This window comes from Carcharhinus amblyrhynchos, chromosome 6, assembly GCF_965287045.1.
Source record: "Carcharhinus amblyrhynchos chromosome 6, sCarAmb.v2.hapA, whole genome shotgun sequence".
NCBI classification, from domain to species: domain Eukaryota; kingdom Metazoa; phylum Chordata; class Chondrichthyes; order Carcharhiniformes; family Carcharhinidae; genus Carcharhinus; species Carcharhinus amblyrhynchos.
Genome location: NC_137329.1, coordinates 106,526,755 through 106,551,360, shown reverse-complemented (window position 1 = coordinate 106,551,360; position 24,606 = coordinate 106,526,755). Strand labels below are relative to the sequence as shown.

At 40.4% G+C, this 24,606-nt stretch overlaps 2 protein-coding genes across 3 annotated transcripts; both read right to left on the bottom strand.

Moving 5' to 3' along the window:
• Positions 1-2,151: 2,151 nt before the first annotated feature.
• Positions 2,152-8,004, bottom strand: llph (LLP homolog, long-term synaptic facilitation factor). 2 transcript variants are annotated; one of them, XM_080191725.1, is made up of 3 exons: positions 7,934-8,004; positions 3,551-3,760; positions 2,152-2,505 (listed from the first exon to the last, which is right to left on the bottom strand). In XM_080191725.1, the coding sequence occupies exons 2-3, from the start codon at positions 3,750-3,752 to the stop codon at positions 2,348-2,350; spliced, it is 360 nt and encodes a 119-aa protein (XP_080047851.1). In that variant the 5' UTR covers positions 3,753-3,760; positions 7,934-8,004; the 3' UTR covers positions 2,152-2,347. The 2 variants fall into 2 exon arrangements, with proteins under 2 accessions (XP_080047851.1, XP_080047853.1); XM_080191727.1 differs by lacking the exon at positions 7,934-8,004 and adding an exon at positions 5,161-5,656.
• Positions 8,005-15,284: 7,280 nt separating this feature from the next.
• tmbim4 (transmembrane BAX inhibitor motif containing 4) lies at positions 15,285-24,303 on the bottom strand. The gene is made up of 7 exons (XM_080191142.1): positions 24,128-24,303; positions 23,361-23,469; positions 22,990-23,095; positions 21,669-21,702; positions 20,035-20,152; positions 18,160-18,205; positions 15,285-16,032 (listed from the first exon to the last, which is right to left on the bottom strand). Exons 1-7 carry the CDS (start codon positions 24,210-24,212, stop codon positions 15,826-15,828), a joined length of 705 nt encoding a protein of 234 aa, XP_080047268.1. The 5' UTR covers positions 24,213-24,303; the 3' UTR covers positions 15,285-15,825.
• Between the last annotated feature and the right edge of the window lie 303 nt (positions 24,304-24,606).

Below are 24,606 nucleotides of genomic sequence, written 5' to 3'. Positions count from 1 at the left end.
CAACTGCAGAGGATGGATTATTAAGTACATTCAGGATTGAGATAAACACATCATTAATCAGTAAGGGAATTAAGAATTATGGTGATAAAGTGGAAAAGTGGAGTTGAAAATGATCATATTTGATCAGTCATGATCTCACTGAAGGCCTCACTTGATGGGCTGAATGGCCTACTTCTGCTCCTGTGTCTTATTAATTTCTGTGATTGCCAGATTTGAGAAAGGAACTGAAGTTAATGATGGAATGTAAGAATGGGAAGGAGAATTAAGGTAGTTATGATATAGAAACTGATGACACAACAGGTACTAAGTTAGAAAACAGAATTCCGCCAAACATTAGAAAGGAAATTCTCGGGTATGAAGATTTTGAGATGTGAAAAAACAAACACAAGAAGGACTAATAAGCAATGTTGTATTTAAAAATAACAAACACTGGGAGATGGAGATTAAAAGAAATACACCATGGGGGAGTGGGAGCAGGATTTAAGGAAATATAAAAACTAGGAGTCAAACTAAAAGAAACAGACACACCAGGAGTGGGACATAACAAAAACAGTAGAACTCTATTTAAAAAGCGCACACTGCGAGAGAGATTGAAAAGTGCACAAAGGAAGGCAAAGTTAAAAGAAACAAGAATACAACTAAAAGAATTACAAGCTAAAGGAGCCAAGAGAACCAAAATGCCAAAATAGGAAGGAAAACACCAGAAGCAGGCAATAAAAAACAATCACAGGCAATGAAATTAAAAATAAACTCAGACTAAAAATAGAAACTTATGGAACAGGAACATAATTCAGAACACGGGAAAGAGTTTAAAAATAGTTGGAGCAGGATTAAATCAAGGAACAGCAGGATGAGATCTTGACAAAGTGACATTTCAAAATCAAGCAGTTTTGGCACGTCATTGCCTAACAATCCAGACTTTGCCTCAACCCCTCCTCCAAACTCCCTTCATCCTTGTACCCACGATTGACCCTAACCTAATTCTCATCACTCCTTCATTCAGCACAAAGAAAGCAGACAATAGAATAGACAAGAGGACATTCCAAGCATTAACAGCAATGGGTATGGTGGCGGTGGTGGGGGTGCACCAAACTGAATCTGTATTGAGACATAACTCCATTTTATCAACATGAAAACACATATATGTCTGAAATGGCATGGCATCAGGAATCCAGGATAATATTATCCTGATGCATTCACACATTTCAGAGTTTATTAACAAAATTGGTGACAATCTCAAGTCACTGAAGTAATTTTCTGCCTGAGCCTTCCAATTCTCTTTGGCAGTTCCACTCATTGTCAAATGCTTAAGATGGCACAAATTATATTACTATGTTCTATAACTTTGCAATGTGTTTATTGTTTATAGCTTGGAAATAATTCACAAAGTAATTTAGACCCACAAATGTTTGTGGCAAGGTTTTATTTTCGGTCTGTTACCAAATAATATATTTGTTATTCACAAAGTGGCTATGTTGGGTAAACATACAAGTAACATTAGTGGGGGTCATAGTATTAAAAATTACAGCTTTCTAGTATCCAAACTGTAAAGTAAATTTAACACTATAATAGCCAGAAATTGAAAATAGAAATATAAAGAGCTTTTCCAAAACTACATGATTTCTGTGAATAAAGATTATATTTTATTGCCTGATTGTCTCAAGACATTTTCCCTACCCACATAATCAATCCCTTGTGTCTTCAAAAAAAAACATACATAAAAGAAATCCAGGTTAATGGAGAAATTAAAAATACTCAAAGAAATTTCTATTTTGCATCCTTTGAAGCAAAGTTCAAGTAACTTAGGATCTAACCTATCTCTTGGACAAGGTTTTCTAATTGCTCAGAAAATATATCTAGTCTTCATGTATGCACTCCAGGATTTAACTTGTTGCTGAAACCAAAATAGTAGCCTGCAGCAGAGCAAGATCTCAAATTTCAGACCAAATGTAAGGTGATCGATTTTCATATGGGCTGAGTTGTTAGCAAAAAGTGTTTTGCTTATCAGACAGCAACAAACATTAATTAATTAAAGTACTTGCCAGGTTCTTATTTGTCTGGCATTTTGTGCTCCATTTACATTGTAACTGAAGCATCAGCTCATGCTAAACCTGCTGTTTAATTATGTCATTTTTAATGTTGACTGTAACCTTTTATTCTACACACGTTACAAAGGTACAGCACATTATCACACTAAAATTGCACTATACATTTCTAAAAAGCAATTCTTCCTCAGTCAGCTCACCTAAAACTTTTGGAATATCCACCATTTTCCCAAACTTTTTCTTTCCACTCTCAACAAACATACAAGGACTTAATCACAGTTATATTATCTTTTCTTACAAGTCTACCAAGCTACCCTCTTTCGACGCCTTGATTTCGCCTGTTTCAGTTGTCGTTTGAGTTTCTTTCTTTGCCTAGGATGCATCCATATTGGATACTGTCCATGTTCATTCATAAGAGATTTTTTGTTCCTTTTCTTATCTATATCCATGGAAGTATCATCTGTGAAGAATAAGTTTTGTTTACATGGTTAGAAAACATTCAGATTAATTCTCAAATTACTGACATTGATGTTCTGTTAAGTAGTAACTTACTGAAACTATAATACTCTGCCAATGAATCAAATGCAAGTCTATACAAAATAGGTAGGATCCAGAATTAATCTGTGTCCTGTATTGAGTTAGCCAATCTAGAGTGGTTGATTTTTTATTCTTTCATGGAATGTAGGTGTTGCTGGCAAGGCCAACATTTGTTGCCCATCCTTAATTGCCCTTGAACCAAGTGGTTTGCTCAGCCATTTCAAAGAGCAGTTAACAGTCAACCACATTGTTGAGTCACATGTAGGCCAGACAAGGATTTCCTTCATTTCAGAACATTAGTGAACCAGATGGATGTTTTACAACAATCAAGGATAGTTTTATGGTCATCAGTATTGAGACTAACTTTCAATTCCAGATTTATTAATTGAATTTAAATTTCATCAGCTGCTGTGGTGGGATTTGAACATATGCCTTCAGGACATTCACTTGAGCCTTTGGATTACTAGTCCAGTGAAATTACCACTAGCCTACCATGTCCCTAGGGTACCACAGGCTTGATAATCAAACTCAGCATCCCTGCAATTAATGTGTGATTATGGACATCTGCAGAGGACAGTTTTGGATTGGACTGTAATGCCATTATGGTATAACAGTCAACAATGGCTATTTAGATAAAGTAATATGGATTAAACAACATTAGTCACTTTTTTTTATATAAAAAAAAGTTAATTCAGAGATTCAAAACCCTCAATTTATACATTTATACTATATCCCCTTCCTCTCATCACTTTGTTGAAGTCTAAGAGACATTGTAATCTCTATTCTAACTAACTCTTGAAATCTCAAACTCCTATCTCCGTCTTTTCTTGTCCCCCAGAATTTTCAGGCCATTAAAATTCAGCATGAGTGCTGCTGATTCAAACTTAATTGATACATCTTCTTGAACCTGGGTGTATCTTATATAATGGACATTATCTAATAGTTTCCCAATACTGAAGAAGGATTACCATCAGCTTCTTTGGCTGGGTTCTGTTTGATGTTTTCGCATGGAATGACAGTTGCAACTTCTTTAACATCATTCATGCTAATGTCACCACTGCCATCTGCTCCTAGTATATGTTTTAGCCGCACAAGCTCCTTTGGTGCATTTTTCTTCCGTTTTTCTGCCCGCATCTTCCGCTTCCATTTACTTCTTAAGCTTTTTGCCATTCTTTGTTCTGCATTTTAGAAAAGAATAAAATTGCGTGAACCCGGATTTAAGTATAAAGCTTGTACAACATTGGTAAATGTAAATAATATGTTTCCCAATGGTATCATGGATAAATGTAATGTATTATTGATTATATAGCTACATATCAAGTCCTAGATTTGATCCTTGGGCAAGGAGAGAGAGAAGAGAAATCAACACATTTGGGTTCACTGTCTCTACTGTTTGGTTAAGACTGGCCATTTGACTAAGTCTCTTGTTTGGAATCATATTTAACCTTAGCACAAGTCTACCTATAAAATAAGCCAAGTAACAAACTGCTTCCTCCAATACTTTCTTAAAGTAAAGACTTGGAGCACAGAGCCACATATCATTTAAGTGTCCTTCAATATCATGCCAAATTACAACTATTAAAGTATCAGCTTTGTTGGTGACTACGAGCAGGCAACACAGTTGAGCCCAAGATAAAGGCAAAATACTGTGAATGGTGGAATCTGGATCAGAAAACGCTGGAGAATCTCAGCCGGTCTGACAGCATCTGTGGAGAGAAAATAGAGTTCTGACGAAGGGTCATCCAGACTCGAAATGTTGGCTCTATTCTTTCTCCACAGTTGAGCCCAATCTTACTATGCTCATTCTTCATATGGGTGTTTCTACAGAAAAGAAATCTGAAGCATTAACCAATTCTCTATCCAGTAAAAAAAAAACTGCACATGGAGAACTATTGTAATAATTCTCCAGACATTGCAGTTAGGTCCAATACAGATCATGAAACATCCAGTGCAGAACACTGGATAAACTTATTGAGGATGCTGCCTGACCAACTGTTCCAGGATTTAGTGAAACTACACAATTTGTGAAATGTAAAAAACGAGTATATTTACTTCAAAATATAAGTTCCATATTCTTGACTATTAATTTCTAATATTGGATAGGGAGGATCTACTTGGAAGACAACAGAAAGCAATTTTAATATTTCAAAAGAGACATCCACACAAAAGAAACTCTGAAGTCCCACCACAAAATTAGTTATTTAGTCTTGCACTTTATTTGTATTATTGCTTTCACTCTAAATATTATTTTCATCAATTTTACTTTGATTGTATTACTTCACAAGTTAAACTCATCAAGTGACTGAGCTCCTTGGACAACTTGTAAGAGTCTACCTAATAGTGCAGCGTTGCTGTACCGGAACACCCCTCACGGAACTAACTAGGGCTTTCTTTGGCAGGGAAAAAATGCAATATTAGCTATCAGTTTATCTATCAGGCAATATGTACACTCAGCACTTTGCACAGGCACAACAGAAAGACAAACAGACCCTAGCCACAAGTATAAATGATTTCTAACCATGCAATGTCTTCTTTCTTGACATTGTCTTTTGCCCATTTACCACTCATTTCACATTACCTTGTCTGCTTCTTCTTGATCTTTTGCTTGTCTCAGCTCTGCTTTTAATTTAGGTCATTTATTGATTGAAATTGATTTACTTCACTCAAATTTCTACTTCCTTTGTGAATGGTCTAGCAAAGTTATTCAATGAATAGCTGATCAAGTCAGAATAAGATGATCCCAGACTTGATTTGCTGCCTGGCTTTGTAGCTAGTTTTTGTTGAAATTGTCAGGAAGATGTTTTCAAAACGAATTTCGCAGGATGTGGGCATGGCTGGTTAGGCCAGCAGTTTTTCCCCATCCATAATTGCAAATGTGGTGAGCTGTCTTCTTGAACCACTGGCGTAGGTAGGTGCACCCATAGTGCTGTTAGAAATGGAGTTCCAGGATTTTGACCCAATGATAGTGAAGGAAATGCGATATAGTTCCAAGTCAAGAGGGGAACTTGAAGGTTCTCATGCATCTGCTGTCCTTGTTCTTCTAGATGGTTAGAGGTCTTGAGTTCAGGAGCGTCTTGGTGAATTGCTGCAAGGTAAAAGGTAAAGTCGCTATTCTCCCAGATGACCATAAGCTACTCTCCCGAGGGAGAGAACTGACTGGTGGTGATTTAACCCGAAAGCCTGCAATGCAAGGTTGAGAAGGCGGGCCTTCATGAATAACCTCAGCTGATACTGGAATTGAATCCATGCTCCATCACGAACCAGTTGTCCAGCCAACTCACTGATAGTGTGTTGCTCCGTCTCGTATGCTGCCACTGTGTGTGGTGTTGGAAGGAACGAACTTTAATGTGTGGATTTTTAAAAATTCATTTGTGGGATGAATGAATGAGTGAGTGAATGAGCTGGCTTGGTCAGCATTTATTGTCCATCCCAGAGACCATCCACGTTGCTACAGATCTGGAGTCACAGTTAGGCCCAATCAGGTAAAGACAACAGATTTCCTTCCCGAAAGAACATTAGTGAACCAGATGGGTTTTTACATCAATCAACAACGGTTTCATGGTCATCACTAAACTTTTAATTCCAGATTTTTATTCAATTTTCACCACCTGCCAGATCAACACCCCGAGTCCCTGGATTACTAGTCTTGTGACAATACAGTATTGCTGCAGCGTTGAGACAAGTCGAGTATTCCACACCTGACTAGTGCCTTGAAGATGATGGACAGGTTTTCAGGAATTAAAAATTAATTACTCGGCTGGATAGACCAGCCCAGTATGTGAAGCAATGTCTGGAAGTATAGACCAGCCCAGCGTACAGGAATGAGATAGAGAATCTGGTGAATTGGTGCAATGACAATAATCTCTCCCTCAATGTCAACAAAACGAAGGAAATTGTCATCGACTTCAGGAGAGGTAGTGGAGAACACTTCCTTGCCCACATCAACAGAAATTAAGTAGAAAGCTTCAAGTTTGTAGGTGTCTGGATTACCAACAACCTGTCCTGGTTCCCCCATCCCCCACTATAGTTAAGAAAGCCCACCAATGCCTCTACTTTCTCAGCAGACTAAGGAAATTTGGCATGTCAGCTACGACTCTCACCAACTTTTACAGGTACACCACAGGAAGCATTTTTTCTGATTGAATCACAGCTTGGTATGGCTCCTGCTCTGCCCAAGACCGCAAAAAACTACAAAAAGTCATGAGTTAGCCCAATCTATCATGCAAATCAGCCTCCCATCCATTGACTCTGTCTATACTTCCCACTGCCTTGGAAAAGCAGTCAGCATAATTAAGGGCCCACGCACCCTGGGAATGCTCTCTTTCACCTTCTTCCATCAGGGAAAAAAATACATAAGTCTGAGGTCATGAATCAACTGCCTCAAGAGCATCACCTTTCCTGCTGCCATCAGACTTTTGAATGGACTTTCCTCACATTAAGTTGATCTTTCTTTACACCCCAGCTATGATTGTAACATTAAATTCTGCACTCTCTCCTTTCTTTCTCAATGAACCATATGCTTTGTCTGTATAGCATGCAAGAAATAATACTTTTCATTGTACACTAATACATGTGACAATGATAAATCAAAGCAAAAAGTGTCTGGGAGTACGGACCAGCCCAGTGCGTGTGCGGGGCAGTGTCTGGGAGTACGGACCAGCCCGGTGTGTGTGCGGGGCAGTGTCTGGGAGTACGGACCAGATGTGGAGATGTGGTTGTGGCTTGTGCTCCCAAATAAACCTGTTGGATTTTAACCTGGTGTTGTGAGACTTCTTAGAGATTGAATAAACTGGGATTGTTTTCCCTGGAAAGATGGAGGCTAAGGGGGCGACTTGATACAAGTTAACAAAACAATGAGGAGCACAGATAAAGGTGAACAGTTGGAAGCTTTTTCCCAGGGCAGAAATGACAATTACAAGGCGGCATAAGTTCAAGGTAAGGGGGGAAGATTAAGTTTGGACCAGAGATTTATTTTTAAGGCGAACACGTTTAAAGTTTTTAAAGTTTATTTATTAGTCGCAAGTAAGGCTTACATTAACACCGCAATGAAGTTACTGTGAAATTCCCGTACAGTTCTCTTTACATTCCTGAGTGACATTTAAAGGAGACCAGGTTTGAAACCCCACGGATGATAAACGGCGGCCGGGTGAGCAGGGAGTCAGGCCCCGCTCCTGTGCTGGGCAGGCATTTCTGCAGGGAAGCAGCCGGGGGCCGCGGGCCCTGAAATCAGCTCCAGTCCCAGGCGGCGGGAATTAAGTCAAACCCCTTCCTCTCCCCCTTAACACTTTCACGATTCTCTCTGCACCTTCACAGCTGCTCAGGGCGAAATGAAGGATAAAATATTCACTTACCTCAGTCAGACCAAGCAGCAGCTCCAACAACCTCGATGCCAACACGTGAGGGCACTAGAGCATTGTGGGATGCTGGAGGACCTCAGCAGACCTCCCAGTCTTCTCCCCATCGCTGAAGGCAGGTCATCAGCAGTCGCCCATTGACAGCATGCAATCCTACCACTGTTGGAAATCCATCATCCCAGAGGAATCACACCAATTTACCAGAGACTTCACTACAGCAAATAATCAATATGTATTCTATTGTTAAACTTAAATTTACTCTAGATATCAATTATGGCACAGATTAAGTTTTTGTGAACAGCCCAGAGTCAGAGGTTGAAGATGTAGTCGAATGCTTTCAAGTTTAGTTGAGTTTATTTATTAGTGTCACAAGTAGGCTTATGTTGACACAACGATGAAGTTATGGTGAAAATCCCCGAGTTGCCACACTCCGGTGCCTGTTTGGGTACACTGAGGGAGAATTTAGTATGGCCATTGCACCTAACCAGCACGTCTTTCAGACTGTGGGAGGAAAACTGGAGAACCCAGAGGAAATTCACACAGACGTGGAGAGAATGTGCAGACTCTGCACAGAGTGTGACCCAAGTTGGGAATTGAACCCAGGTCCCCTGACGCTGTGAGACATCAGTGCGAACTACTGTGCCATTCTCTAAGTATCATGATATAATTATATCACTTTGCTTTTTGAATTGGTGTTGACAAGATTCAGAAATCAAGTCGAATTCAACACAGAAAGTGGCTGTCAGCCTGTTAGATTATGCACTTTATATTATGCCTGTGGACAGGGACAGGAGGCTCAGATGATGAGTGAGGCAGATATGAGGATCTGGAAGATATCACAAGAGGAGCCTCATGCCCTTGTCAAATAATTATGAGGTTCTTGCAACCTATGTGGAAAAGAGAAGAAACTAAAGGGAAGTTGAGCAAATTGAATACAGCATCATAGTTTAGAGTGACATTCAAGCTGGTGTTGTAGTAGTAGGGGACAGTATAATTCAGGGAGATAGACATAGTTTTCTGCAGCCAAGTGCCTGAGACATGTTGGCTGTGTTGCTTGCCCAGTGGCAAGGTTAAGATTATCTTCTTGGGTCTAGAGAGGAACTTAGAATGGGAGGGGAATGATTCAGTTGTCATGGTCCATGTAGGTACCTCTAACATAGTAGAACTAAAGGTTCTGCTAGGAATGAATGAGAAGCTAGGGCTAAATCTAAAAGCAGATTATAAAGGTAATAATCTCCAAGTTACTAACTGAGCCATGAGCAAATTGTCATATGGTAAAAAAGATCAGAGAGTTGAATGTATCTCAAAGATTTCAGCGGGAGAAATGGGTTTCCGTTCATGCATCACAGGCACTATTATTGGGAAAAAGGAGAACTGATCCATCCGAGCAATTTTCACTTGAACCATGCTGTGACCTGGTGAATCAAATACCAGAGCTGCAAAGAAGGCATTAAACCAAATATAGTGGAGGAGGGGCATGGAGGGTTCAGGTGATGGAAAATTTAGAAAAGTGAAGAGAAAGGACAAAGCAATAGTGCAGGATAGTGATATGGGCAAGATAGCTACATGAGGAACGATAACCATAGTGTGGCAGATAGAGACAAGACATACAAATATAAGAGTGCACCAGTAAGTAGGATCAGAGTAGAACAAAATGCAAAATTAAGACTAAATAATGGCACAAATGGAAAAAAATGGGGATGATCTGATAGCCATTGGAGAGACATAATGGCATGGATATTTGATGTTATCAAACGACAGGAAGAAGTGGAGGTGGAGTAGTTTTGTTAAAGGATGAAATCAGTACAGTTTTGCTTCTGGTGTGATTCTATTGAGCCACTAGGAAGCTTTTATTAAAACAAACTTTATTTAACAACACAGTTAAATATAACAAAAATAATTAACATGACCTTTTAGCAATTGAAATGCTTAAAACATGATAACTGCTCACTAGCTCCATAGTTTCAATTTCAGCAATATCCCCACAGACACAAATCCCTCTTCAGAATCAGTTAGCTGAAAAACATGTAGGTTTATAAGAAAGAACATAAGAACATAAGAAATAGGAGCAGGAGTAGGCCATCTGGCCCTTCGAGCCTGCCCCGCCATTCAATAAGATCATGGCTGATCTGTCGTGGCTCAGTTCCACTTTCCCGCCCTCTCCCCATAACCCTTAATCCCCTCTCTTATCAAAAACCCATCAACCCGCTTCTTAAAAATATTTAGCGAGGCAGCCTCCACCACTTCAACGGGCAGAGAATTCCAGAGATTCACCACCCTTTGAGTGAAGAAGTTCCTCCTGAACTCCGTTCTGAACCGCCCCCCCTTTATCTTGAGGCTGTGCCCCCTAGTCCTACTGTCTTTTTTGAGCGGGAAGAGTCTTTCCACCTCTATCCTATCCATCCCATTCATCATCTTATACGTCTCAATGAGATCTCCCCTCATTCTTCTAAACTCTAACGAGTACAAGCCTAGTTTATTCAGCCTCTCCTCATAGCTCAACCCCCTCAACTCCGGTATCAGCCTAGTAAACCTCCTCTGCACTCCCTCCAGGGCCAAAATATCCTTGCGCAGGTGCGGCGCCCAAAACTGCACACAGTACTCCAGCTGCGGCCTCACCAATGCCCTATACAGCTGCAGCAAGACCTCCCTACTTTTATATTCAATCCCCCTCGCTATGAAGGCCAGCATCCCATTCGCCTTCCTGACCACCTGCTGCACTTGCAGGCTGGGTTTTTGCGACTCATGCACAAGGACCCCGAGGTCCCTCTGCACCGTCGCCTGCTGCAGTTTTTCGCCACGTAAGTAATAGTCCTTCCTACCATTCTTCCTACCAAAGTGGACCACCTCACACTTGCCAACATTAAATTCCATTTGCCATTTCCTGGCCCATTCGCCCAGCCTATCTAGATCCTTCTGCAGACTCTCCACACCCTCCGCACAATTTGCCTTTCCCCCAATCTTGGTGTCATCAGCAAATTTCGACACCCTACACTCGGTTCCCTCCTCCAGATCATCTATATAAATGGTAAATAGCTGAGGCCCCAGCACCGACCCCTGGGGCACCCCACTAGTCACCAACCGCCAATCCGAATAGCACCCATTGACCCCCACTCTCTGCCTCCTATTTGACAACCAATCCTCTATCCACGCTAACACCCTACCCCCAACTCCATGTCCTCTGACCTTCTGCAGTAACCTCTTGTGAGGTACCTTATCAAACGCCTTCTGAAAATCCAGAAAGACCACATCCACCGGCTCTCCTCTATCCACCGCCCTAGACACATCCTCATAGAACTCCAGTAAATTTGTCAGACATGTGGCTACTAGATTTCCCACCTCTTAACCCTTCTGGTCTGAGATACATAAAGGCACCTGTCATCTGACTCCCATAGAGCAAGCTCCAGGAAAGATTTATCTTCAACAGCAAAACTCCAGAGAAAGAGAACTATTTACTGGCAGGTCTCAGACTCAAACCTCCATGGAAAGAGATAGAGTTACTTCTCTCTAACAATTTCAAGCAGCATGTGGCTTGTTTCTCTGTGTAAGCCTAGTCCTGCCCAGTCACATGATATTTCCTGTCAATCAATTATGCTTCTGCAACTTCAACATGTGGGCTGCCAGTTATAAACAACATGGTATTGGTAAATAGAGCTGACTGCTAAAAAAAATCCTGCACTAGAAACATGACAAAAATACACTTCTTACAGACACAATATTGCCATAGAAGAGAATAGTTAACTTTGGCATAAAGAATAGAAAAGTAGACTACTTAAATGGAGAGAAACTACAGAAAGCTATGACACATGTCCTTGTACATGAAACAGAAAAAAAGGCAAATTGAATGTTGGCTTTTATTACAAGTGAGAATGGAGCAGTGAAGTCTTACTACAACTGTATACAGTATGGGAAATCATATCTGGAGTGTTGCATACAATATTGTTTTTAATTAACAAGGGATATACTTACATTGGAGAAGATTCAGAGGAGATTCACTACGTTGATTCCTTAGATGAAGGGTTTTTTTAGGAGGAAAGGCTGAGCAGCCTATACTCAAGAATTCAGAAGAATGAGAGGTGATTTTGTTGAAACATGAGATGCTGAGAGGGCTCGACATAGTAGACACTGAGGTCGATGTTTCTCCTTTTGAGGGAGTTCAGAACTAGTGGTGTGGTTTAAAATAAGGTGTCTCCCATTTAAGATGGAGTTGAGGAGGAATTTCTTCTTTCGGAGGGTTATCGATCTTTGCAGTTTTTACCTCAGAGAGCAGAAGTAGCTGGGGTCTTAAATATAGTCAAGGCTTAATTAGATAGATATGATCTACAGGGAGTCAAGGATTACACGAGACAGGCAGGAAAGTGCATTGGGACCAAAATCAGAGCATCCATGATCTTAAATGGCAGACCAGGCTTGAGGGGCCAAATGGCTGACTCCTCATATTTCTTATTTTCTTGAATGTATTTTTTTGGATTAAGAAAATGGTTAAGTAGACAATTACTGTAAATTTATTACTTGTTCTTTCTACCATTCATTTATGTTTATTGGCCATAATCTGTCTAGTTTTAAATAGCCTAGGTCACAGTTTGAGTGTTTAGTCTTCTGCCTGTACAAAGTCAAGGCAACAACATGGCAGATAAATCCAGAAGGTCAAAACACAAGAGCAAAGATTGTGTGTTCAATTCCTGGGCTCAGTATAATTCTTAGTGATTAGATACGTTGCACTTTATTAATAGAGGATTGCTTCTGAGAACAAGTTGTGATGCTGAATACAAGAAAAATGCTTACTGTAAAAAAAAACAAAAATAGGGTATGCTGCATGGCAGTTCATCAGCACTCAATTTTCAGATCCGGGGAATTAACAGTATAAATCATGTTTTCACAGACTGGAATCATTTCTCTAACCAGCTTTAAATTATCTAGAAAGCAAGTGTAATATAAGCATTGCAATATGTTGCAAGTCATTTTACATGTTGTTCCGAAGCATTTACCTTTCTAAACATGGCGATTTCATGGCACGATTGTTCAAGTAGTCCAGGTTCTTTTATTGAGAAGAAGTTGCAATGATATTCACACCTGCAAATAGTGACCTGAGCAGCTGCACTGAGATTGGATAAAATGTTAGTCTCCAAACCGTAGGGATGCATTACAAATGTCAGATTTTGTAAATGGTTATACTTTAAATTATCAGTCGAAAGATGTGTGGGTTAGGTTGATTGGTCACGCTAAATTGGCCCTAGTATTGGAGATTAGCAGGGTAAATGTCTGGGGTTACAGGAATAGGGCCTGGGTGGGACTGTGTTCAGTACAGACTTGATGGACTGAATTGCCTCCTCCTGTACTGTAGGGATTCTGTGATTCTACCTATTTATTTTCAAGATGGAACTAAGTTGGAGGTCTAAAGCGTGGTTTCAAGCAGTGTGCCGTGGCATTCTGCTCCACCATATGAACTGTCCAGGTATGGCATGAAATATTGTGCAAAGGTATTGAAGATCAATATAAAACAAACATCTTGTTTCATCTTACACAATATTTCATCCAACAAAAATCCAATTTGATTCTAAAACATGAACATTCTAAACACAGGTGGCCAAAGGATGAAATTGAGATCTCATGATAGTTTTTACTAGCCACCATATAAGCCAAGGGATGGCATTCACTTTTTTATTGATGGTAAAACAAACCATGCTAGCAGATGCGGTGAAATTGGCTGTATCCACATTTCTTTGCCGGAACTATTTTATATCCCCTCATCTAAGAGGGAATTGATAAGTTTGATTCCTCCACTTATTCAATTCATAACACAAAAAGACAAAATTCAGATGCCTGAACCGGGTGCTGCACGCGGAACAGATTCAGGGCTATAGTTGGAAATAGTTGGGTTGAGCAGATTTTGAAAATATGCCTGTGCTCGCTGTCAAAGAAGCTATATTTTATGGTAGACATTAAACATTGTGTTTGATTCTTCTTTAGCTTGTTGCACATACTATATTGCTGCAAACCTATTAAGACCATAACCATAGTAAATGTAATATTTATAAGCAATCAATTCAGCTGAAAAAGGAGTGTGCCATGGAGTTGTTTATTCACATTGAAGTGTGCAGTGTTTTTGAAAAGGTTGGGAACCACTAATCTAAATAGCTAACTAGCATTTCCATCTGGCTAGAAGCCCATTATTGGTGGTGGGGGAGGAGTTGTGATCCCTTTGTCATTTAAAATAATTTAGAATGTCCAGTAATAGGTCTCTTCAGCAATTGCAACAAATGTAGCACAAGCAGACCATTTGGCTCAACTGATCTGCATCAGTGTTTATGCTTCACATAAGTGACTTTCCAATCTACTTTACCTAACCCGATCACCCTTGAAATGAATTTATGTGATTTGCCGGCTCCATATTCTAACCTCTCAGGGTTGAATTTGCATGCATGCATGACCTACTTTAAATTGGTTGGGGTTACTGCATTGAAAAGCTTGGTCAACATCAGATGACTGCAGTTGGAAAACAGATTGCATACTTACATGACCGAGTGTGCCTTTTTAAAAATGGAAGGAAATAGCATCAGGGACATTTCAGGTTTGGGTCCAAATAAATAATTTGTCCAATATTAAAAACAAATTTTTAATAAATACATTCTTTTAAAAAGCTGAATAGATTGGAACAGGGATTAATACAATTCAGTGACAAGGAAAGTGCATTAAAAGCACACATTTCCCACTAACACTTCAGTTTAATCATCTTAAGTCTTTTAATGCTTCAGGATTTAAAATTTCTTGTCCTGCTGTTCAAATTCCTTGCCCCTTCCATCTCTGTAGTCTCCTCTACTACACAACTCTCCCAGATTTGTATGATTTTCCCATTCTGACCTCTTACTCATCTAATTTTCGTCACTTCATGCCACAGTAGCACCGTGGTTAACACTGCTGCCTTACAGTGCCACGGACCTGCATTCAATTCTGGCCTTGGGTGACTATGTGGAGTTTGCTCATTCTCCCCATGTTTGCATGAGTTTCCTTTGCATGTTCCGGTTTTCTTCCACAGTCCAAAGGTATGCAGGTTAGGTTGATTGATCAGGCTAAATTGCCCCTTAGTGTCCCAAAGAATATAGGTTAGGGAGATTAGCACCGTAAGTAAATATGCAGGGTTACAGAGGATAGGGCATGGGTAGGAGTTGGTGCAGACTCAATGGACAAATGGCCTCCATCTGCACTGTAGGGATTCCAAAAAAAACTTCAGCATTGGCAGCGATGCCTTTTGGCTGCTGAGGCCCATAAATAAAAGGAATATTTTGTAATTGGTTGTCTAACACAAGATAAATAAATTATTTAATGCCTTTTCTAATAGACACAAATATAAAAGGTAAACTGCGCAGATTTTATTTAATGGGATGAGTTACATGCAATTGAACAAAATTTTTTTTTTTACAGAAAACATCAACCTATGAACGTTCAAGTAATTACAAGAGAGAGGTATTGCATTAAAAAATAAGACAACAATGCTTAATTGAACCCATGCCTAATCTAAAATTGTCTTCTTCCTGTTTGGCATTAACTTTCAATTTAGAGCCTGAAATAAAGTTTTAAACAATGTAAATTCAAACCAAACAAAGCTGACAAAAAGTGCTGCTGGATTCTGAGTTTGAATTGGTGCCCATTCCCAATTTATAATTTGCTAAAAAAAATTAGCTCAAAAGTGTCCTCAATTAACTTCAAAGTAAAACTATACAAATTGACAATAATCACTCAAAATTATCTACATCATACATTGAATATAAATATGATCCATTAAGAACAAAATCAGACAATAAATCAGCAAGTCCATACACAAAGTGCACCCCTTCATTATATTTTAGTTAGAGACATATTAACACCCTTTTCTACAATAATCCTAGCGATTATTTTTTGTTAAGTGATTGCAGGATTCGAAGGATATGCATGAATAAGTTAATGATATCCAAGTACAAGTTAATTGAAGCCAGTACATATTCTTCAGGTGAGAGTTTGTGCATTAGTATGTGTGTGTCATAGATGATAAAGCCACAGAAGAGGAGAGCTCCCGCAGATGCAAATACAAGTTCCACTGTGTCGCTCAAGAAGAACAGCTAAAGCAAATTAAGAGACAAACATTAGGAATCCTTTTAAGGCTGATGCCATGTGACAAATGCAAAGCATTTAAGTTTATGCTATCTCTTGTTTTCATTGTAATTTTACATAGTGGACCTGTCATTACTTCCATTTTTCTACATTAAAGATACCTATGTAAACGTTTCAACATACACAGAAGCTTGTTTTAATATCCCGCAAATAGAAACATTGGGGCATATCACTGACAGGCATCCTGACGTTAAGTGTCATTCCAGCACAAAGACATCATACAAATAACCCAAAGTTTGTTTGCGTCCAATCAAATCTGTAAATCAGAACTAGATGTAATCCAGCTGTAGAGTGCAGATAATCATGTTTTATCTTATCCCCTAGCAATATTAAATAGCAATCTCCATGCACTTTTAAAACTATAGTACATCAAAAAACTTTTCTTTCCCTATTTATCCAGGGAATGCATGGGGTTACTTTCACCAGAGGAGACATAATATAATAAGAAATAGGAGCAGGAGTAGGCCATCCAGCCCTTCGAGCCTGCCCCGCCATTCAATAAGATCATGGCTGATCTGTCGCTGCTCAGTTCCACTTTCCTGCCCTCTCCCCATAACCCTTAATCCCCTCTCCTATCAAAAACCCATCAACCCGCGTCTTAAAAATATTTAGCGAGGCAGCCTCCACCACTTCAATGGGCAGAGAATTCCAGAGATTCACCGCCCTTTGAGTGAAGAAGTTCCTCCTCAACTCCATTCTAAACCACCCCCCTTTTATCTTGAGGCTGTGCCCCCTAGTCCTATTGTCCTTTTTGAGCGGGAAGAGTCTTTCCACCCCTATCCTATCCATCCCATTCATCATCTTATACGTCTCAATGAGATCTCCTCTCATTCTTCTAAACTCTAACGAGTACAAGCCCAGTTTATTCAGCCTCTCCTCATAGCTCAACCCCCTCAACTCCAGTATCAGCCTAGTAAACCTCCTCTGCACTCCCTCCAAGGCCAAAATATCTTTGCGCAGGTGCGGCGCCCAAACCAATGACTTGAGATATCTAACTGGTCCAGGACAATGACTTCTGTCACAGCCTTACTTCTGTTATATACAGAGAATATAACCTAGCAGCAGAGCCTTCAAGCTGTTTCCAATAGATAATAGCAAAGAAACTTACATAAATCTCATAAAAAGCAAGAAAGGATTTATAAAGGTCCAAAGATATGTGGATTAGGTGCATTGGCTATGCTAAATTGCCCCTTGGTATCCCGGGATGCTTAGGTCAGGGGGATTTGTGGGGTAAATATGTGGGGTTATGGGGATAGAGCCTAGGTGGGATTTTTGTCAGTGCAGGCTCAATGGGCTGAATGGCCTCCTTCTGCACTGTAAGGTTTCTATGATTCTATGTTAGTTAAATAATTGGTGAAATCCAATTGATTAGTTCATTTAAACCAGTGGTCTCCAAACTCCGATCTGGATGCGGCCCGCTGCAGGCCAGATGTGGCCCACAGGCTGTAGTTTGGAGACCCCTGATTTAACCTAATGGGTGAAAATGGCAGGGTGCTGTTTCTGTTGAGGAAACCAGCGTTCCAAACTATCATACCCGGAGGAGGGTTGCTCACCATCCCATTGCTCAGAGATTGGAGGCATGGTGCCCCCCATCAGAACCTGAGTAAACCATCCCCTCAGCCCACCACAAAGTTCTCAGACGCAATCCCCTCCATCTCCAACTGGAATCAGCACCCACTTCCCCCCGATCATTGGCCCCTTATTTCCCACCCCCAATCACCTAGGTCGACCTGTTGCAAATGGCGTCAACATGACAGCATGCCAGTGCCTGCGGAATATGGGGTCTCCTTGAGTAAGTGTTCGCTAATGACATGATAATCTATTAAAATGAGCTTTCTGTGGTCCTGTGGCATGTTTCATACCACTCCACCAGCAAGGAGCCAGTAAGGTCAGAACTCAGAAACTCAATGGTGCAAGTCGCATTTTCTAAATTTTGAGCACGTGCTGTCAGTCCCACAAATGGAACACAAAATCAACCCAGTGTCTAGCCATAGGTTTGTAATAAGATCCACATTAAAATTTATTACAATTTAGAACAACAAATTTAGTTACAATTAAAAATAACCAATACTTACTCTTAAAAATCCAGCCAGGATCAAAATCCACAGACACGCAAACAGACTAAAGATAAGATAAAATAAAGATGTTGGCATTTAGTCTCATTATCCTGTGTAAGTTACATGTTGACATGTACAATAATCAAGAATTCTATTCAGCAAGTCAGGCTAACCTGCATCATAGGATAGTGGAAACTGCCAGGCACATTGGTAACTTCCCTAATTTATAGTTGGTATTTGGTAAAAATAAATCCCTACCAGTTATAGTATACAAACCATTCAATAAGAATATATGAAATCACAAAGGTACAATTTTGCATTTTTCTAAGTATTACTCTCTTCCAGACTAAATATATCAAATTGACGACACAGTGGCACAGTTGTTAGAATTGCTGCCTCTCAGCCTTGGGGTGGTGGTTCGATTCCAGCCTCAGGTGACTGTGTGGAGTTTACATATCCTCCCTGCGCCTCCGTGGATTTCCTCTGGATGCTCTGGTGCAGATTAGGTGGATTGATCAAACTAAATTGCCCTTTAGTGCCCCAGATGTGTAGGTTAGATGGATTGGTCACGGCAAATGTGCAGGGCTATGCAGAAAGGACTGGGGAGAGGGCCTGGGTATGGCACTCTGTCAAGAGAGTTGGTGCAGACTTTATGGGCTGAATTACCACCTTCTCCACTGTAGGGATTCATTTGGCTTCTGCATTGAATCAGGAATAACTGTTATAAACCACAGAGTATTACAAGGTATGTTTCCAATTTGGTAATTACAAAGAGGTATTTACCAGGACTGACACTGCTTTTGTCCACTTAATATATTTATCTTTATGATAGTGGTCATGAATATTCTGGCACTACATCCAACAGCATTCACTGGTTCCCGACAAATAATCCTCATCAATGCAAATAAATCAGTACTATTGTAGCCAAAATCTCCAAAATTTTGACCTGCGATGTACTAATAAATTGACACTTATACCGTAAACACAAGAGCATAACATTTGGCAGTCTTCACTTTCCCTTCTGAACATTGTAATTTACGAAATGATTGCTTTGGCACATGAAGCCATTAAGTACTTTACCCTAGATGCAAATACCTGAATGAATTTTAGCAGATGTGCAACTGCAGAACATCATTAATGACCATAAATCTGTCATGAATCAACATCCACATTAAATATACTGCTTCTACACTTTATGAAGAACTGTTAATCAAAATAATTAAGGCCAGGGTGGCACAATGGTTTACACTGCTGCCTCACAGTGCCAAGTAAATGGGTTCAATTCCAGCCTTGGGTCACTGTCTGTGTGGAGTTTGCACATTTTCCTCGTACTGCGTGGGTTTCCTCCTGGTGCTCTGGTTTCCTCCCACAGTCCAAAGATGTGCAGGTTAGGTTGATTGGCTATGCTAAATTTCCCCTTAGTGTCCCAAGATATGCAGATTAGATGAATTAGATATGGTAAATGTGTGGGTTAACAAGGATAGGGAGGGGGAGAAGGCCTGGGTAAGATACTTTGTCAGAGAGTTGGTGCAGACTCGATGACTGAACGGCCTCTTCTGCACTGTAGGGATTCAATGATTCTAGTTTATTGTTGTAACCGTGAATAGCTGGCAAAAACTTAAGGTTTCCTATCCTTAGAGTCAACCGTACGAATTGAAGTGCTGCATAAATACAAACTTCTGAACTCAAGACAGATCATAGGATGAGGGTAAGAGTAAGTTAGAGAACAAATATCTTCAGATCACAATGGAACAAGTTATAGTGGTCAATTATTTCCAGTTACGTAAAAAGCAATTTATCTGAAAATTTCACCTGGAAAAATAATGCAGAGTACCAAAAGATCCTAACATAAAAATATTTGCAGAACTTTTAAAATATATCCACTACACATACCCTGCTCCATATTTACTGAAATCTCTCTTTGACTGAAATGTGTAGACAGTCAATGCAACAAATACAGCTGCTGTGAGGACGAATGCTTGCAGAACTACTGAATAGTCATAGAAGGTAACTAAAATAAAACAAAAGATAGTTTAAAATATGGTTTTCATGGAATTTCAAGACAGATACTTCACAACATCTCTGAAGCAAATCCTACAGAGTTTATCCTAAAGGATTAGGCACAATTGATTAATGTGAGCATACAGGTGAACGAAAAAATACAGTGGAGCTCTCTGATTTCAACTTGTGTAATTATAAATTATGTTGTTTTCCTATGAACTGCCATGGAACATTACCAGATTTACTCGAGCTGACGTTGCATAGTGTCCTCAAGCAAAATATCCTAAGAGGAATGTTAGCAAGAATTAATTATTTTTTGCCAAGCAATGTCATATGACTAATGGTAAATTTGAACATCAATCCAATCACACAGAAATAACCAGAATTTAGCAAGCTAAAACTAGAGCCCTGTTAATGTGCTCATCTGTGCAGGGGAGAAAAAGTAATCACACTGCTGGATTCTATTTGGCCTATTATTGTAAATTGTTAAGATTACTGTGGAAATTAACATGAGGTAGAATTTTACGTGTCCTGGATGGGCACGCACTCAGCCCAGAAGCAGGTAAAATAGCTTGTGATGAAACCAGACACACATCTCAACGTAATCCTGCACGTGTATGATGTTTCTGTTGGTGGGTGCAGGTGCAGTTCAACCATGCATCTGCCAACAAATAAGGAACCAACTGAAGGGATTATCTGCCCTATCGACTGGACTATTGCATCGCCAGTGCCTTTTTTTAGGCCATTGCATGGACAGAATAGGCAATCTCATTTTCAACTTTTCTCAATCATGGGCAGGAAGGGTGGCCGGTGGGGGGGGGGGGGGGGGGGAGGGAGGTGCCTTATTCTGAAGACCCCTTCAGCTTTGGATGCCCTCCTGTTCTAGGACATGGGAGGGCCAGCCCTTCCCCCCCAAACAGCACATGGAACCCCCATCCCTTTCCAGACCTCCTGGGACTTACTTTGTGATCAGTAGTGGGACTGATCCAGGCAGATCACTGTAGTATATTTTCTGGCCACTGTGCGTGGATGGGTTGCAGAGCTGTCGGCCAATCAGACTAGCTGACAGCACTCCAAGACCAGGCTTCCTCCCAAGGTCAGATGCAAACCCCACTACTGCCAAGCAATTCATTTGAGGATGAAATGGCAGTGGGTTTCTGAGAGTCAGCGAGAATACGTTATGCACCGACTCTCAGGATGATGAGCTCTACCAAAGTTCCAAACTTTAATTACCAATCATATTGATACAAAGAATCATCACCATCACCCATCCAAAAAAGGAAACTTAGTGATACTTTCACACCAATCTTTCCCTGGTTGTATTTTGTTAGAAGTAAAGCAAAGGGAAAGATTGAAACAATCAAGATCATACAAATATTAATATCCACACGATTACAGTTTAAAACTTTCAAACAAAACTTTTTAAACAAAGCACGCACTTCTTGGAAAAACATCCTTCATGCAATTTAAATCAAAATGTTACATCTTCCTGCAAACAAGAATCAAAACTGAGGAAAAGTTCTTACCGGCAGCAGCCACAGTTGAAGCTTCCAGCAGGGTCTGTAGAAAAAGCACCTTTTTTTTACTGAACATTTAAAAACACACACCAGGCTACAGTTTTCAACTCTCCCCTTAAAAAAAACTGAGAGAACTGGCATGTATTAGAAGAATTTACATGTTGATACTAAACCTGTTTGACCACATTATGAACCTTGGCCTTCAGGCCCTGGAGTGGCAGAGGTACTCAGGCAGAGATGCTACCCCACTGCTCACATAGTTTATAATAGCATTAATTAAAAATGGAATCCATCTTTCCACACCCGACAGTTGTCAGTTTTGGCAGTCCATAAGTACTGCACAACCGAATAAGATCCAAGTGCTCTAGCTGAAATTAGACTACCAGCTGTAAAAAAAAATCCCATTTGAAAAGCCAGTTCATATCTTATTAGACCTTGTAATAACTGATTAAAAATGGCTATTTTTTTGTTACAATTTAGATGTTTGCTTTAACATTCATATTTGCATTATACCAAATAGGAATGGGTGCCAAATACGATTATTAAAAGCATTTTGTTGTTTCATTACCTTGCTGCGTCATTTCGATTATGTAGATCAATTAACTTATAAATACATGATTGTCACCTGTTAGATAGCAGTAGGAGAACATAGTGAGGATCTGCAATGAATGATGTGTGGGGGAAATTTATAAACTCAGATGAGTAAACTATCAGGATCTACGTTTCAGTTTATTGGAGACTTAGTCTACATATTGAAAATGCTTCTAGCCTCGAAGGAAAATGTGTCAGGGAAATAGTCTGAGATAGTCAACATTACAGAAATGTGTACAGTCATTTCAAAAACTCACAACCATTTGAAGTTTGGTACAATGCAAATATGAATATTATCATAAACATCTAAATTCTAACTCAAATCTGAAAAACAATTAAATCTCAATATGGTTTGCTCACTAATTTTAATGAATAGAAGCCAGGACTTGTATGTCCTCATTTGGCAATTTCTAAAATACATGTAAATGGCTTAATCGTTTTTATAAGGACAAATTCCAGCCTTCCATGACTATTAAAAATATTTAACAGAAGCTAAGCAAAGAGCAGCTGCTTATTCAATGATTCTATGACAGCATGTTTTGCGAGTGTTTGGCCAGGCTTCTAAATTAAGTATTACACAACTGACTCTTACAATAAGAGAAATTGACTAGACAAACTTTACTTTTGTGCGGTACCAAGAATCTTATAAAATAAAGCATTTAACAACCAATTAACTTGGTGATACAGAGTTAGAAAGTCTGTACATAATCTCAATTCAATTAATTTGCAGAGTACTTACAAAAGCAAACAGGAGATACAGATTAATGGGATGCTGATGTCTGTAGATTGCCAAAGCAATTATAAGACCCAGAGATCCTAAACATGCTACCAAAAGCAATGCAGGACTAGAAAAGGAGCAAACAATAAATTAGACAAATTAGCATATATAACACAAAGTATGCATATTTTTATTAAACTTGAAATCAATTATACAGTGGCAGACCGTAATAGAATAACATTTGCAAACTATTTCAATATTAGAATTGGAATAGAGTCGCCTTAAATTACTGTCCCTGGAATGGCCACATCAGATGTCACCTCAGTCAAAACAAAAACAAAACAATTCTGGGGAATGATGACGTAATTTATGTTATGTAACTAATCAGTTACCTTCCATGAACCACTTCCTTGACTGCATCACTATACAGGAACACTGCAGACGTCACTGTAGTGATAATAATCTGGACAGTCAAAATGCTGTACACCTTCCGCAGAAATCCTGTCACAAGAAAAGAACAAACATTAAGCAAATAACATCCAGGGACAACATTTGTGAAACACAAGCATTGAGTGTCTGATATCTGTAGTTTTGCGCTGGCATTAAGGGGTTAACCATTCTACGTCTTCCACACTGAGGCTGATAGTTCAGCTATCACTCCAATCTTCCAGAATGTTTGGTTATTTACACAAGAGCCCCTTAATATCCACAACTAGTCTCCCCCTACATGTGCCCATTATCTGCCCATTCCCCAATGTCCCCCCCCCATCATTACCGCTCAACAAAACCCCCCTGGAGCCCCCCCATCCCCCTCTCCGCAATCTCTCCACCCCAACATAATCTCTCTCTCCATCCCCTCCCCCCACATCCGTTTTGCTCCCGGCCATCTCTCCCCATCCTTCCCCCTCCCCCCACATCCGTTTTGCTCCCAGCCATCTCTCCCCCACCGCCCCCCCAACCTCTCCCCCTCCCGCCCCCACACCCCCAACCTCTCTCCCCCGCCCCCCCCCCGGTCTCTCCCCCCTCCCCCGGTCTCTCCTCCCCCGTCCCGGCCCCTCTCGCTGCCCCAGCAGTTGCTGCGCCATGTCAGGTACGGGGCGGTCGGGCCTCTCCCTCTCCCCGGCTCTGAGCCTCTCCCGCTCCCGCGGACCCTCTTTACCCATGCGGATGTCCACACTGGCCGAGGCCACGCTGGTGCCATAGTTGAAGTCATCCTCGATGGAAGACCTGGGATAAGGATCCATCTCCCCCCGACTGCCGATCGCGCGAGACTGTCACCGAGCACTTCCGAGGTCATCCGGTGACCTTTGGATCCGGGCACAGTCCGATCCCACAGCAGCACAGAGTCGGTGTGGTTTCCCGGCAGATCCCGCTTCTTCCCAAATTCCCTCACCTTGCTCTCTCTCAGCAGCTCAATCTCAGCTCCTCACACCTTCTGTTCCTTCTTTTATTTTACAAAATATACTTTATTCATATTGATCTGAAGAAAAAAACCACATTACAGAGCAATTTCTGGTCATTACTACAGTGAAAAGTGATCATATTTACATTTTCCCTGGGGTCAATACTTACGATGGGCGGGATTTTATGGCTTCGCTCGAGCAAGACCAGAAAGTCCCATCTGAGGTCAACGGACAT

Coding starts and splice junctions, on each gene's coding strand:
- llph (XM_080191725.1), bottom strand. CDS start 3,752: ATGGCAAAAAGCTTAAGAAGTAAATGGAAGCGGAAGATGCGGGCAGAA. Junction 2,506..3,550: donor CCCAGCCAAAGAAGCTGATG/GTAATCCTTCTT, acceptor TATTCTTCACAG/ATGATACTTCCATGGATATA.
- tmbim4 (XM_080191142.1), bottom strand. CDS start 24,212: ATGGATCCTTATCCCAGGTCTTCCATCGAGGATGACTTCAACTATGGC. Junction 23,470..24,127: donor CAGTGTGGACATCCGCATGG/GTAAAGAGGGTC, acceptor TTCTTGTGACAG/GATTTCTGCGGAAGGTGTAC. Junction 23,096..23,360: donor AAGGAAGTGGTTCATGGAAG/GTAACTGATTAG, acceptor CTCCTTTTCTAG/TCCTGCATTGCTTTTGGTAG.